A 15,069-nucleotide genomic window follows, 5' to 3' on the forward strand; every position below is an offset into this window, starting at 1 on the left:
ATTACCTCCCCCCGCCCCCTCCTACCCCCCATTAAACACCCCCCACTCCGGCTTCTGCTCACGTCACTCCTTTCCCCTTCTGCGGGGGCGGTGCAGTTTTAGCTGCTGCTGGTCCCAGTTCCTCCCCCCAAGCTGACGGTGGTGCATCTCAGGGTTGCTGCGTGACCTTCACCCACTTGCCTCAATTCAGATAACGGACTTCTTCAAACTTAGTGCACATAAATAATGTCAAATGTGTATGTGCTGTCTTTAATTCTGATGTGTGCCATTATTACAGTAAACAAGTAATAATTGTGGACTAATTGCTGTCTGAGGAAACTGGAGTGTAAACATAATTTCTCCACTGTGAGATCAATAAAGTATATCTCATCTCATCTCAATTCCAATGTCTCAGGTCACCCGGCTGTACATGGGTATCACTCTTGGCTGGGTAAGTAACCTGCATTGAACTGGAAACCCATCTAGGTGGAGTCAAAGACCCTCAATTACTTCACAAAATCTAGTGGCTCCAATGGGTCTCAGGGACTATATGGAACTTATTCCATCCATCCATCCATCCATTTTCTTCCGCTTTATCCGGAGTCGGGTCACGGGGGCAGCAGCTCAAGCAAAGCCGCCCAGACCTCCCGATCCACACACACCTCCTCCAGCTCCTCCGGGGGAACCCCAAGGAGTTCCCAAGCCAGCCGAGAGATTTAGTCCCTCCAGCGTGTCCTGGATCTTCCCCGGGGCCTCCTCCCAGTGGGACGTGCCCAGAACACCTCTCCAGCGAGGCGTCCAGGGGGCATCCGGAAAAGATGCCCGAGCCACCTCAACTGACTCCTTTCGACGTGGAGGAGCAGCGGCTTGACTCCGAGCTCCTCCCGAGTGACCGAGCTCCTCACCCTATCTCTAAGGGAGCACCCAGCCACCCTGCGGAGGAAACTCATCTCGGCCGCTTGTACTTGCGATCTCGTTCTTTCGGTCATGAGCCAAATCTCAAGACCATAGGTGAGGATCGGAACGCAGATCGATCGGTAAATCGAGAGCTTTGCCCCCCTACTCAGCTCTCTCTTCACCACGACGGTCCGATACAGCAACCGCATCACTGCAGATGCTGCACCAATCCGTTTATCGATCTCACGCTCCATCCGTCCCTCACTCGTGAACAAGACCCCAAGATACTTAAACTCCTCCACTTGAGGCAAGGACACTCCACCGACCTGAAGAGGGCAAAGCACCTTTTTCCGCTCGAGAACCATGGCCTTGGATTTGGAGGTGCTGATTTTCATCCCGGACGCTTCACACTCGGCTGCAAACCGCGCCAGTGCACGCTGAAGGTCCTGATTTGACGAAGCCAACAGAACCACATCGTCCGCAAACAGCAGAGACGAGATTCTGTGGTTCCCAAACCAGACCCCCTCTACACCTACACTATATGGAACTTGTATGGAACTTATTATTATTATTATAAGGACAAACTCATTACAATCTGGTTGATGCACCAGATTAATGCAAAAATCAACCTTGTTTTGTCTGTGTAATATCCCACAGATACTTCTGTCACTTGCTTCACTTGCTTAGATGATGAATTAGGAGCAGGTGTGATCGCCAGTGAGCGAAACAAAACTTTTAGAAATCTAAATATATGAAATGAAGTAAAACATTATTTTGTGATTAACAGAGCTTACATTCTACAACTCAAATAGCACGGTCAAAAGTTCACAACCTTGCGAAACATGCAACATGCTTTCTCTGTCTCTGTCCACATATGTGTGGTTTTGAAGTTACATGTAGACTGAAACGAGCTTGTCAGTTTCTTTCATTTCTAAAGCCTTGTACTGCTTTGCAGCACAAATGTAACGGGTCAGTACAGAGTGGCACAATATGTAGCCAGCTTTGAAATGATGTCCTGTTTGAAACGCCAACCTATTTCATTTGAGTATAAATTGCCAAAAAAAAAAAAGCATGAGGTAAGCCAATTGTGTGACCTGTCAAGTGTTCAGGTTAGCATGACTGGGATCTGCAGCAACTTTGTCCAGATTCTCCTCAGTGCCGCTGACAGGCCCCATACATCACTGTGTGATGAGCTCCCCCAGAAAACAGTGCTGCATGTGTGCAGAGCAATAAGGGACTGAGCCTGCCCGAGTGTCCCACTTGTTACTGCTTGGGGAATCTTTTCTAAGACAGAGACGACAGGACAGTGATCTCATTAAAACTGAAACTCTATTTTAATGCCCAGAAAAATAAACTTTATATATCATATATATTATATAGTAAAGCTTTACACTTTACATTTTTTATTGTAGATACCCAAAAATAAATCAGTCAGCTAAAATAGTGATTTTTAGTCATCATTTGCCAACTGCTGTTCAGTGTGGCATGAGAATGTATTCCACTCTCACCGCACTCTATTCCTCTACTCTATGTCATGAAGGTTTCTAACACGTTGGATTCCACTTCTTTCCATTAACTCATTGGCATCATAAGTAGCTGCAAATAATGAGGAGAAATATTTTCCTGCTACTGAAGTAATAATACACATACTGAAATATTAACATCCTAATGGACTCAGCGAAACTCTATGGACAGTTATGTTTTTACACTCCCATGCAAAAGCACGTACAGATGGATTGTACTGGGGTCATGATCCAATTTGGGCCAAACTTGGTGGTATGATTGACGATTAGCAAAGGATGCAATGCTTTGATTTTGAGGATAAACTGATTAAAGGTTAAAGTCACAAGCTAAAGTAACAATTTGGGCCCAATACTGATGGCTCAATACATATCAGTATTGGGCAGGTGATTAAAAAAATAACATTACAAAGTTTTTATATATATATATATATATATATATATATATTAATCATGATAAATTGCATGACTGTTTATAGTAAACTGGCGATTAATCTATAATCAATACCCCATTTTTTCCATCTTCAATTCAAGCTACTTCTTAATGTTTATAATCTTTTTTTATTAACCAAACTGATCATTTTAGGTCTCAATTCCATTTACTGCCGAACTGCATTAGTCAGTCATGTGAGAATCAAATAAAGAAAAATGTTTAAAATGGCTGGGGGTCAACAGGGCCCTGTATGATGGGTCGGGGGGGGAGGCAAAGCCTTCCAAAAGCTGAAGGGTTTTAGCCATGGTAATGCTCCCCTGAAACATTTTCTGCAGTAAATTTGCAAAATATATGGCTTATAATTAAATGTGACTGCAACAAATAAATATGTCAAGAGGGCAATGAGAAAAAAAAATTAAAGGTGGATCATACACAGGATACTACCATACTGCATGCAACTCTAACCAGATGGGCTCTTGCAATTCTTATGATTTTAATGAGAATGGTTGCCTTGTTGTACATGATATAAAATCCATGTACTCATACACATGATTCCATGCTAAAGTTCTGAAAATATTTGAATAGATATGTGGGAAAGCTTGACTAAACTCCATAAAATACTTCTCACGCAATTTAACAGATTTTCAATATTCAACGTTGTCAATAGTTCCACTTTACAGGTTATGGTACTTGTATGGAATGATCAATATCATCCCAGGTTAATTTTTTATTTGTCTTTGCTTTCTGTGCTTTTGTGCATTGATTTAATATGAGCCTGTCTTGCTCTCTTAGCTCTGGCTGCTGCAGCCTCTGTACAGTCCCTTTTAGCTGCCTGTGCCTGGGTGAAGTGTGTGGTCTCCTGGCTGTCTGTACATCCTATGTAAATCTGAGCCATCACTTTGATTGATTGATTGATTTTATTTAGTACGTTCAATGTATGTACATAATATCATTGTAAATACATTAAAAATACACACATGGATGACAAGAAAGTAAAAAGTAAGTCCCTTCGGCTGCTGCATTGTTTTTCCACTCGGGGTCACCACAGTTAATCTGATGTGGATTTACATGTTGAACTGGCACAAGATTTATGCCGGATGCCCTTCCTGATGCAACTCCACATTACATGGAGAAACCGGCAGGGGTGGGGTTTGAAATGGGAACCTTCCCCACTAAAACCAAGCACCCTAACCACTTGGCCACCACCCCTGCACAAGAAAGTGAAAACACTTTCCACTGTTGTCCATTTAAAAATCAGAAGACAAAACAGAAGTAAGAATAACAAAAATAATAAAACTTCCAAATGAAAGCTCACTGTCAGCTATCAGGACGTTTCTGACAAAATCTATCTTCATATGCCAGCAACTTCAGTGCCTTGTGAGAGAGTCTTCTCCAAAACTGGAGAGGTAGTAACAAAGAAGAGAAACAGACATGTAACAAATCTGATTTCAAACTAATTAACAGCAAACGAGCTCCAAGCGGACATGCAAAATGAAGACCAACAAGATGAAAACACAACTCATAACAGTCACATAATAAATTATTAACCTCGCTTGCTCGCTCTGTACAGGAATATCAGACAGAGGTCTTTTTTGTCCAGACCGAGTGCAACAAGGTCCGTACCGTCAAAATCAATCAATCAATCAAGTTTATTTCTAGAGCCCTTTACAACACTCAAAGTGACCAAAGTGCTTTACAACAAAATTTAAAAACAAAACATGGTAAAAACAAATATCCAGCAGTAAAATCATTACAAAAACAATTAAATAAAATATGCATAAAAACATTTAATAGCATAAAATAAAGCGCCATCATGCTACTGAGTGTTAAAAGCCAGCCTGAACAAATACGTCTTGAGCCAAAACCTCAGCTTGATATTTTCCCATACAGACCCTGCGCGTTAATAATGTTTTAATAAGAACAGGGGTATGTAAACCTTTGATCGGGGTCATTTGGGTAGTTTCTGTTGTCATTATCATTTAAAAAGAGTAAACACAGTTGTTTGCCAATAAATGGCTTCACGCAACCACTAACCATGAGTGGAAAAAAGTTTTTGTTATTCATATTCTCTGAAAAATGGCCAAAAAACAAGAGGGTATATAAACTTTTGAGCACAACTGTATACCAAACGGCAAACATCAGCTCTCCCCAGTTTCTCCACGATCGAAGCCATATACATGCATACACGCACACAGAGGCCTCTTTGCTATTTTAATATAGATGTGTGTTTTTTGGTTCACATACTGTTGCCATGATGGCATATAGTAACATCATGATCATCCATATCATGAAATCAGAAATCAGGAAGCAGCACTCAGTGTGCTGATTCATATGCACTTGAGATAATCTCTCTATCTCTCTTAGTTTTAACGTTATTGTAAAATATCAATCAATCAATCAATTTTTTTTATATAGCACCAAATCACAACAAACAGTTGCCCCAAGGCGCTTTATATTGTAAGGCAAGGTGTTATGTGTCGGACGCAGCTCGGAGAACCGACCAGCGTTTGAAGGACCCAGTATGAAATAAGCAGAGCACGGTACAAAGGCTAACTGAATTTAATACATAACAGTGATAATACAAAAAGGTGCGGTCTGGCGTGGTGCGCTCCCAGCAGCGCTAACGGTCCGGAGCCAGAAGCTGTTTCGGACCCAAGGACCCCGCCGACACCCCTCAGGTGGCCGCAACAACCGAGTCTGTGAAAGAAGGAACCATTATGTGAGTCCACACTCTACACACAGAACACTTAAAGGTGTACAAACAGCAAACACTTCCTGGCTTGATTGCTGATCAGCTTCCAACCTGCAGGCATGGAACATCCAGTTCACAAAACTCCACCGCAGTGGAAGCTGATACATGACTAACAAACAGCTCAATACAATAAGGTGTGAGGGACACCACATTTACTGACTGTATAACTGTTAGTCACAAAATCTAACGTACCTCAGGAAGTGTGCTGACGAGCGTGAGACCTCACCCCCTCCTCTTTCACAGACTGTGCATCAAACCTGGACGTTTCTCAGCATCCGCTGCTGATGAGATGGCTCCCGAGACGACGATCTCACCCGTCTGGTCACAAGGTCGAGTCTCTGGCAAATACACACTGTGCATTCCAGTCTTAAATGCCAACATGCTCCAATCCATCCAGATGCACCTCAGCTGTGAGTCCTGACGAGTCGCAGGTGATCAGGGTGAGGTCCTGACAGCCTCAGCAACACAGCCACTCAGTCCCAAATGCACGCCACCTGGGAGGAAAACAAACAGACAAACAAACCGGCAGCCAGGCCCCCCCCAGCCATATAACAGTACCCCACCCTCACGGGAAGCCTCCCGGCGACCACACACACCTGGCCCAGGAGAAACACCCCCCTCCAGGGACCATGGCTGGAAACCGCGTCTGCGTTCGTCCTCCAACAGACTGGTTGAACTGGCTGCATCTTTGCCCTTGTTTGACAGTCTCAGCACAGGTGTGGCCAGGAGTTCCTACACCTGTGCGGTCAGCCTTTAACCAAACACGTGTGATTAGTCATAACACAAAACAACCAAAACACCCCCCCCCCCGCCCCAGGGGACCGTCCCATCAAACCCCAGGGAAGGGGAGAAAAGAAAAACAACCCACATGTAAACTCACAAACAAAAATGCCAAAATACCCCCCCTCCTCCCCCCCCAAACGACACGCAGGGACCAACACCCCCCAGAGGGCCACCCGCCAGCTCCAGGAGTAATAACCACGGCCGAGGTCCCTCTGGGATCCACCGTCACCCACGGGGACTACCAGCGCCCCCCAGAGGACCACTCGTCAACCCCAGGAGACGCCTCCCCTCACGACCAATGGACCCAGCCCCGGCCGTCCACGGCTAGATGGACCCAACGCCTTTCCCCCCCCAGAGGACACCACAGTCAAACCCTGAGGGCGGAAACTGGGGGAGGGAAAACAAAAAAAAAAACCCCAAACCCCCCCCCCCCTCCCCTCCCGGGTGCAGAGGCCACCTGGGAAACGCCCAGCACAACCTAACTGCACCCCTCCAGCAATGCCGACACTACGGCACACCCGGCTGGAGTCAGAGGAGAAGAGAGGGCACAACAAAAAACAAAGAGAAAAAAACAACCCAAATACCACCCCATCACCTCCCAGGGGACCGCTCCATCTAACCCTGGGGATGTGAAACAAAAAGAAACAAAAGAAAAGAAAAAAAAAACAGACCAACACACAGTTGTTTGGGTCCCTGTTCTCTTTGTGTTTTTTTGTTTTTTGCAAAGGCTACAGGGTCACACCCCCAGACAAATAGTGGACAACAAAAAAGAAAAGCCCACACAAAAACCAACTCAAAAAACACCCACACAAAATGAACTAACACAAAACAAATCAGTGAGTTATACCGTCAAGCTCAACCAAATGGAACACACCTGTTCCTACTCAAGAGCTTGACGGTACGTGATTCAGTCACCACAAGGGGGAACCAGAGTGCTAAAAATGAAAAAACCCCTTGGGCGACAGAAAAAAACAAACGAGCTGCTTGTGTGTGCGCAGCTGAGTGCAACACACAACCAAAATGTGCTCAACTAAATAACGCCGGAGCTGATACAACAGACGCAGTAGTTACCTTTCTCCGGGGAAACGGGGCTATGACTGTAACACAGGAAGCCCAGCGACCCGTGCTAACAGAGCTCCGCCGTGCGCGTGAACCCATTACAAACGCACTCTTGCAGCTCCCGTTTACACCTCCCATCCGGTCGGAGTGTGACGCGAAGCCGTCGCCAGTCACACTCCACCACGATCCACGGATGAGGCACAACACAGGAACACGGCTGCAAGAGAGCACAAATCAGTATCCAGTAATGGGTCTCAAACACGCACCTTCCGGGCGGAGAGCCCCGCAACTGATCCGGATAACCACTGAACGTCTGCTGCCGCCTTCCCGGCGCGTTACCGTCTCTGCTAACGCTGGGTCCGTGATGTTTGGCCAGAGACTACTGTTATGTGTCGGACGCAGCTCGGAGAACCGACCAGCGTTTGAAGGACCCAGTATGAAATAAGCAGAGCACGGTACAAAGGCTAACTGAATTTAATACATAACAGTGATAATACAAAAAGGTGCGGTCTGGCGTGGTGCGCTCCCAGCAGCGCTAACGGTCCGGAGCCAGAAGCTGTTTCGGACCCAAGGACCCCGCCGACACCCCCCAGGTGGCCGCAACAACCGAGTCTGTGAAAGAAGGAACCATTATGTGAGTCCACACTCTACACACAGAACACTTAAAGGTGTACAAACAGCAAACACTTCCTGGCTTGATTGCTGATCAGCTTCCAACCTGCAGGCATGGAACATCCAGTTCACAAAACTCCACCGCAGTGGAAGCTGATACATGACTAACAAACAGCTCAATACAATAAGGTGTGAGGGACACCACATTTACTGACTGTATAACTGTTAGTCACAAAATCTAACATACCTCAGGAAGTGTGCTGACGAGCGTGAGACCTCACCCCCTCCTCTTTCACAGACTGTGCATCAAACCTGGACGTTTCTCAGCATCCGCTGCTGATGAGATGGCTCCCGAGACGACGATCTCACCCGTCTGGTCACAAGGTCGAGTCTCTGGCAAATACACACTGTGCATTCCAGTCTTAAATGCCAACATGCTCCAATCCATCCAGATGCACCTCAGCTGTGAGTCCTGACGAGTCGCAGGTGATCAGGGTGAGGTCCTGACAGCCTCAGCAACACAGCCACTCAGTCCCAAATGCACGCCACCTGGGAGGAAAACAAACAGACAAACAAACCGGCAGCCAGGCCCCCCCCAGCCATATAACACAAGGCCATACAATAATTATGTAAAACCCCAACGGTCAAAACGACCCCCTGTGAGCAAGGGGGTCGTTAGTGATAACATGCCTACATGTTATCACTAACGGGCACTATGAATGAAATCAGCCAAGTAGTTACTGAAATATTCTTTCAGGACGGACACACACACACACACACACACACATTACAACAGTCTCACAAACTCCTGTAGGCGCTCGACTAATCAAACAGTTTGTGAAGGATAAAGTGGTTCAAGGTTGGACAGAATTGATTAAATGCCAAACCGAGTATTATGTGATCACTGCATAAAGAATTAATTTGCATGACTTGGTGTCACAAATCCAAGGCACAGCTGTTCCACTCTATGACGGCCCCTTCTTGAAAAATTTGACTCAAGGATGAGACTTGTGAAACAGGAAGTTAATTAGACCAATCGTGAGTGAAAAACATCTGATTTACTGCTGGATGTACAACCTGTTAACACATTGACACACTTCCATCGTGATCAGGATGTTCTCAGAATATGTGACTCCCGTAAGATGGTTTTTCATGTCATGTGACATGTAAATGCCATAACAATAACCCACAATTTACTTGAGACAATGTGCATCTCTAGAGCCTAAATTTCTTCTTCTATGTGTTGAACTGAACCAGAAGTGGACTTGCTACATTTCAACAATCAATCACTGTTTCAACAATCAACCACTGAAGAATTTAATCACACTTGGTAATCGTACTGTTGGGCATGAATACAGTCAGGGCTATGGCAAACTGACAACTGACATTTGACACCAATGACCTTCACCCTCACCCAAATGACTGACCTCTGACTGACCTGGCCAGGGCAATTCTGGAATAATATAATAAACTGAATATAATAAACTGTTAATGTTTGTTTTTAAAGCTGTAAATGGCATTGCACCTTCTTATTTATGTGACCTGTTAAAAACACACAACCCTGTCAGAGCACTTCGGTCTGCTGACCAAAACTTTCTTGAGGTTCCCAGGTCCAGGTCCAAACAATGGGGTGACCGTTCTTTTGCAGTAGCAGGTCCTAAGTTGTGGAATGCATTACCTCCTGAACTGAGGTCCATTAATAGCTTGCCTCTGTTTAAAGCTAAATTAAAAACATACTTGTTCAGGGCAGCTTTTTGCACATAATTGCTTTGACACTTTTTTGTCTATTTTTATTCTATTTTGGATGCTCTTATTGTGTTTTATTGTGTTTTTCGTACTTTTTATTTTATCTCTAGCTGGTGCTATTGGAAAGCACTTTGGTTCAGTGAAAACTGTTGTAAAGTGCTATAGAAATAAAACTTGATTGATTGATTTGTAGAGTTGTAGTCTTACACACCTCTCTGCAGCTTCTCTCCCCCTGCCATCCCCTCATTATCCCATCCCCGTAGAGACGGTGCCTGCTCCCAGACTACCAATAACCAGCAAAAATCTATTTAAGCATAAAAATTCAAAAAGAAAAAATAATATAGCACCTTCAACTGCACCACAGACTAAAACAGTTAAATGTGGTCTATTAAACATTAGGTCTCTCTCTTCTAAGTCCCTGTTGGTAAATGATATAATAATTGATCAACATATTGATTTATTCTGCCTAACAGAAACCTGGTTACAGCAGGATGAATATGTTAGTTTAAATGAGTCAACACCCCCGAGTCACACTAACTGTCAGAATGCTCGTAGCACGGGCCGGGGCGGAGGATTAGCAGCAATCTTCCATTCCAGCTTATTAATTAATCAAAAACCCAGACAGAGCTTTAATTCATTTGAAAGCTTGTCTCTTAGTCTTGTCCATCCAAATTGGAAGTCCCAAAAACCAGTTTTATTTGTTATTATCTATCGTCCACCTGGTCGTTACTGTGAGTTTCTCTGTGAATTTTCAGACCTTTTGTCTGACTTAGTGCTTAGCTCAGATAAGATAATTATAGTGGGCGATTTTAACATCCACACAGATGCTGAGAATGACAGCCTCAACACTGCATTTAATCTATTATTAGACTCTATTGGCTTTGCTCAAAAAGTAAATGAGTCCACCCACCACTTTAATCATATCTTAGATCTTGTTCTGACTTATGGTATGGAAATAGAAGACTTAACAGTATTCCCTGAAAACTCCCTTCTGTCTGATCATTTCTTAATAACATTTACATTTACTCTGTGTCTGACTCCGTGGTATAACTCACAAACTCGTAGCTTAAAGCAGATAACCCGTAAGTTGGAGAGGAAATGGCGTCTCACTAATTTAGAAGATCTTCACTTAGCCTGGAAAAAGAGTCTGTTGCTCTATAAAAAAGCCCTCCGTAAAGCTAGGACATCTTTCTACTCATCACTAATTGAAGAAAATAAGAACAACCCCAGGTTTCTTTTCAGCACTGTAGCCAGGCTGACAAAGAGTCAGAGCTCTATTGAGCTGAGTATTCCATTAACTTTAACTAGTAATGACTTCATGACTTTCTTTGCTAACAAAATTTTAACTATTAGAGAAAAAATTACTCATAACCATCCCAAAGACGTATCGTTATCTTTGGCTGCTTTCAGTGATGCCAGTATTTGGTTAGACTCTTTCTCTCCGATTGTTCTGTCTGAGTTATTTTCATTAGTTACTTCATCCAAACCATCAACATGTTTATTAGACCCCATTCCTACCAGGCTGCTCAAGGAAGCCCTACCATTATTTAATGCTTCGATCTTAAATATGATCAATCTATCTTTGTTAGTTGGCTATGTACCACAGGCTTTTAAGGTGGCAGTAATTAAACCATTACTTAAAAAGCCATCACTTGACCCAGCTATCTTAGCTAATTATAGGCCAATCTCCAACCTTCCTTTTCTCTCAAAACTTCTTGAAAGGGTAGTTGTAAAACAGCTAACTGATCATCTGCAGAGGAATGGTCTATTTGAAGAGTTTCAGTCAGGTTTTAGAATTCATCATAGTACAGAAACAGCATTAGTGAAGGTTACAAATGATCTTCTTATGGCCTCGGACAGTGGACTCATCTCTGTGCTTGTTCTGTTAGACCTCAGTGCTGCTTTTGATACTGTTGACCATAAAATTTTATTACAGAGATTAGAGCATGCCATAGGTATTAAAGGCACTGCGCTGCGGTGGTTTGAATCATATTTGTCTAATAGATTACAATTTGTTCATGTAAATGGGGAATCTTCTTCACAGACTAAAGTTAATTATGGAGTTCCACAAGGTTCTGTGCTAGGACCAATTTTATTCACTTTATATATGCTTCCCTTAGGCAGTATTATTAGACGGTATTGCTTAAATTTTCATTGTTACGCAGATGATACCCAGCTTTATCTATCCATGAAGCCAGAGGACACACACCAATTAGCTAAACTGCAGGATTGTCTTACAGACATAAAGACATGGATGACCTCTAATTTCCTGCTTTTAAACTCAGATAAAACTGAAGTTATTGTACTTGGCCCCACAAATCTTAGAAACATGGTGTCTTACCAGATCCTTACTCTGGATGGCATTACCCTGACCTCTAGTAATACTGTGAGAAATCTTGGAGTCATTTTTGATCAGGATATGTCATTCAAAGCGCATATTAAACAAATATGTAGGACTGCTTTTTTGCATTTACGCAATATCTCTAAAATCAGAAAGGTCTTGTCTCAGAGTGATGCTGAAAAACTAATTCATGCATTTATTTCCTCTAGGCTGGACTATTGTAATTCATTATTATCAGGTTGTCCTAAAAGTTCCCTAAAAAGCCTTCAGTTAATTCAAAATGCTGCAGCTAGAGTACTGACGGGGACTAGAAGGAGAGAGCATATCTCACCCATATTGGCCTCTCTTCATTGGCTTCCTGTTAATTCTAGAATAGAATTTAAAATTCTTCTTCTTACTTATAAGGTTTTGAATAATCAGGTCCCATCTTATCTTAGGGACCTCGTAGTACCATATCACCCCAATAGAGCAATTCGCTCTCAGACTGCAGACTTACTTGTAGTTCCTAGGGTTTGTAAGAGTAGAATGGGAGGCAGAGCCTTCAGCTTTCAGGCTCCTCTCCTGTGGAACCAGCTCCCAATTCAGATCAGGGAGACAGACACCCTCTCTACTTTTAAGATTAGGCTTAAAACTTTCCTTTTTGCTAAAGCTTATAGTTAGAGCTGGATCAGGTGACCCTGAACCATCCCTTAGTTATGCTGCTATAGACGTAGACTGCTGGGGGGTTCCCATGATGCACTGTTTCTTTCTCTTTTTGCTCTGTATGCACCACTCTGCATTTAATCATTAGTGATCGATCTCTGCTCCCCTCCGCAGCATGTCTTTTTCCTGGTTCTCTCCCTCAGCCCCAACCAGTCCCAGCAGAAGACTGCCCCTCCCTGAGCCTGGTTCTGCTGGAGGTTTCTTCCTGTTAAAAGGGAGTTTTTCCTTCCCACTGTAGCCAAGTGCTTGCTCACAGGGGGTCGTTTTGACCGTTGGGGTTTTACATAATTATTGTATGGCCTTGCCTTACAATATAAAGCGCCTTGGGGCAACTGCTGGTTGTGATTTGGCGCTATATAAAAAAATTGATTGATTGATTGATTGATTGATTGGAATCCACTTATGTGTGTGCCACATTTGGTCCAAACCAGGGTGAAAACCTAATTTCTTAACATTTGCCAATTTTTTATTTATTATTTTTTTTTTTTTAATGGCCATTCGGGGGCCAACTTTCACTGACTTTCCAATTTTGGGAGAAATCATCAAAAGGACCCGAGAGGAGTACGCCAAGAAACAGGCAATCATGACCTTGATCCCAAAGATTGAACAAAGGCAAATCTGGCTTTGCTGGGTAATTACAGACAGTACATGTGTGCCTCATTTGGTGCAAACTGGAGTATTAAAACTTTAATTTTGACACAATCAGCTTGACCCCAATGATTGTCCCTTGGAAAATTTGACCTCATCTGGACAAATCCAAACTCACCTCCATGTGTGTCGTTTGATCACTGAGCCCAATGACCTTGAACTATAGCTAAACAAACCCTTTTTTGGACATTCTTGCAATAACTGCCATCATCATATTAAGTTTGGTGGAAATTGGACCTGGGAGGAATATGGGTACAACCACACATATAAGCCAACATTTTGATCTTTGACCTCACTTGCAGTGACCCCAGAGACTGACCGTCACAGGCTAGTCATGGGACACCTTTGGAAAATGTGATCTCACTTGGGCAATTACAGTACCACCTGCATGCTTGCCATGTTTGGTGCAAACCGGAAAGAAAAACTTCAGTTTACTTTTGACAACAACTTTTACTCCAATGATTGACTTCTGATAAAACTGATGCTGCCTCATCCCATCCCACATAAAAATCTTAAATGACAATCATAATTTTGATCTTTGACCCTAATGATCACAACCTTTGCCAAAACAAACCCCTGAAGGGCATTTCTGGGGTCAACCTATAAACACAGCAAGTTTCTTTGACAGTGTCTGAGCATCTTGGAGGACTAGTGGAACAAGCACACACAAACCAAGAAAGGTTGCTCAAATTACAGTATGATGTAAAACATACCTTAGAAGTCAGTGTTTCTTGAAATCTTTTGCTGCAAAAGACAAATACAAATAAAATAATCAACATATAATTTTACTGAGTTTTTCAAGGAAATAAAGTTACAAAATAAGTTTTGTGTGACACAGGAATAGTGCCAACTGTTGCACTGTTAAATTACAAACTACCATGGCGTGGACAGGTTCAAAGTTTACAGGCCAGTCAGGTGACACAGAGGCAAGTCTTAAATTTAACGTGGCGTGTTGACAGTATTCTGATGAACTCGGTTGTCAGCATGGTGAAATGGGCAGTTTCACAGCTGCCTAGAATGTCGGCACCTGCAGGATACAGTGCATCCAGAAAGTATTCACAGCACTACACTTTTTCCACATTTTATGTTACAGCCTTTTACCAAAATGGCTGAAATTTATTTCTTCCTCAAAATTCTACACACAATACCCCATAATGACCATGTGAAAAAGGTTTTTGAGATTTTTCCAAATTTATTAAAAATAAAAACAGAAGAAATCACATGTACATAAGTATTCACAGCCTTTGCCACGAAGCTCAAAATTGAGCTCAGGTGCATTGTGTTTCCACTGATCATCCTTGAGATGTTTCTACAGTGTAACTGAAGTCTACCTGGGGTAAACTCAGTTGATTGGAAATGATTTGGAAAGGCACAAATCTGTCTACATATAAGGTCCCACAGTTGACAACTATGTCAGAACATAAACCAAGCATGAAGTCAAAGGAACTATGTGTAGACCTCTGAGACAGGATTGTCTTGAGGCACAAATCTGGGGAAGGGTACACAAATATCTCTGCTGCTCTTAAGGTCCCAATGAGCACAGTGGCCCCCATCATCCGTATATGGAAGACATTCGGATCCACTCGGACTCTTTCTA

General features: G+C 43.1%; 1 protein-coding gene across 2 annotated transcripts in view; it reads right to left on the reverse strand.

The window, feature by feature from the left end:
* The window catches only part of gstcd (glutathione S-transferase, C-terminal domain containing), a 269,292-nt gene that overhangs the window by 18,953 nt on the left and 235,270 nt on the right, over window positions 1–15,069 (reverse strand). Inside the window, exon 9 of one of the 2 annotated variants that reach the window (XM_034188250.1) lies at window positions 14,186–14,216. The exons of the other annotated variant lie outside the window; for it this stretch is intronic. Coding sequence (XP_034044141.1) covers window positions 14,186–14,216 — 31 coding nt within the window. The remainder of the gene's footprint in view (window positions 1–14,185; window positions 14,217–15,069) is intronic. 2 annotated transcript variants of the gene reach the window in all.

The sequence above is a fragment of the Thalassophryne amazonica genome, chromosome 15 (genome assembly GCF_902500255.1).
Source record: "Thalassophryne amazonica chromosome 15, fThaAma1.1, whole genome shotgun sequence".
NCBI lineage: Eukaryota > Metazoa > Chordata > Actinopteri > Batrachoidiformes > Batrachoididae > Thalassophryne > Thalassophryne amazonica.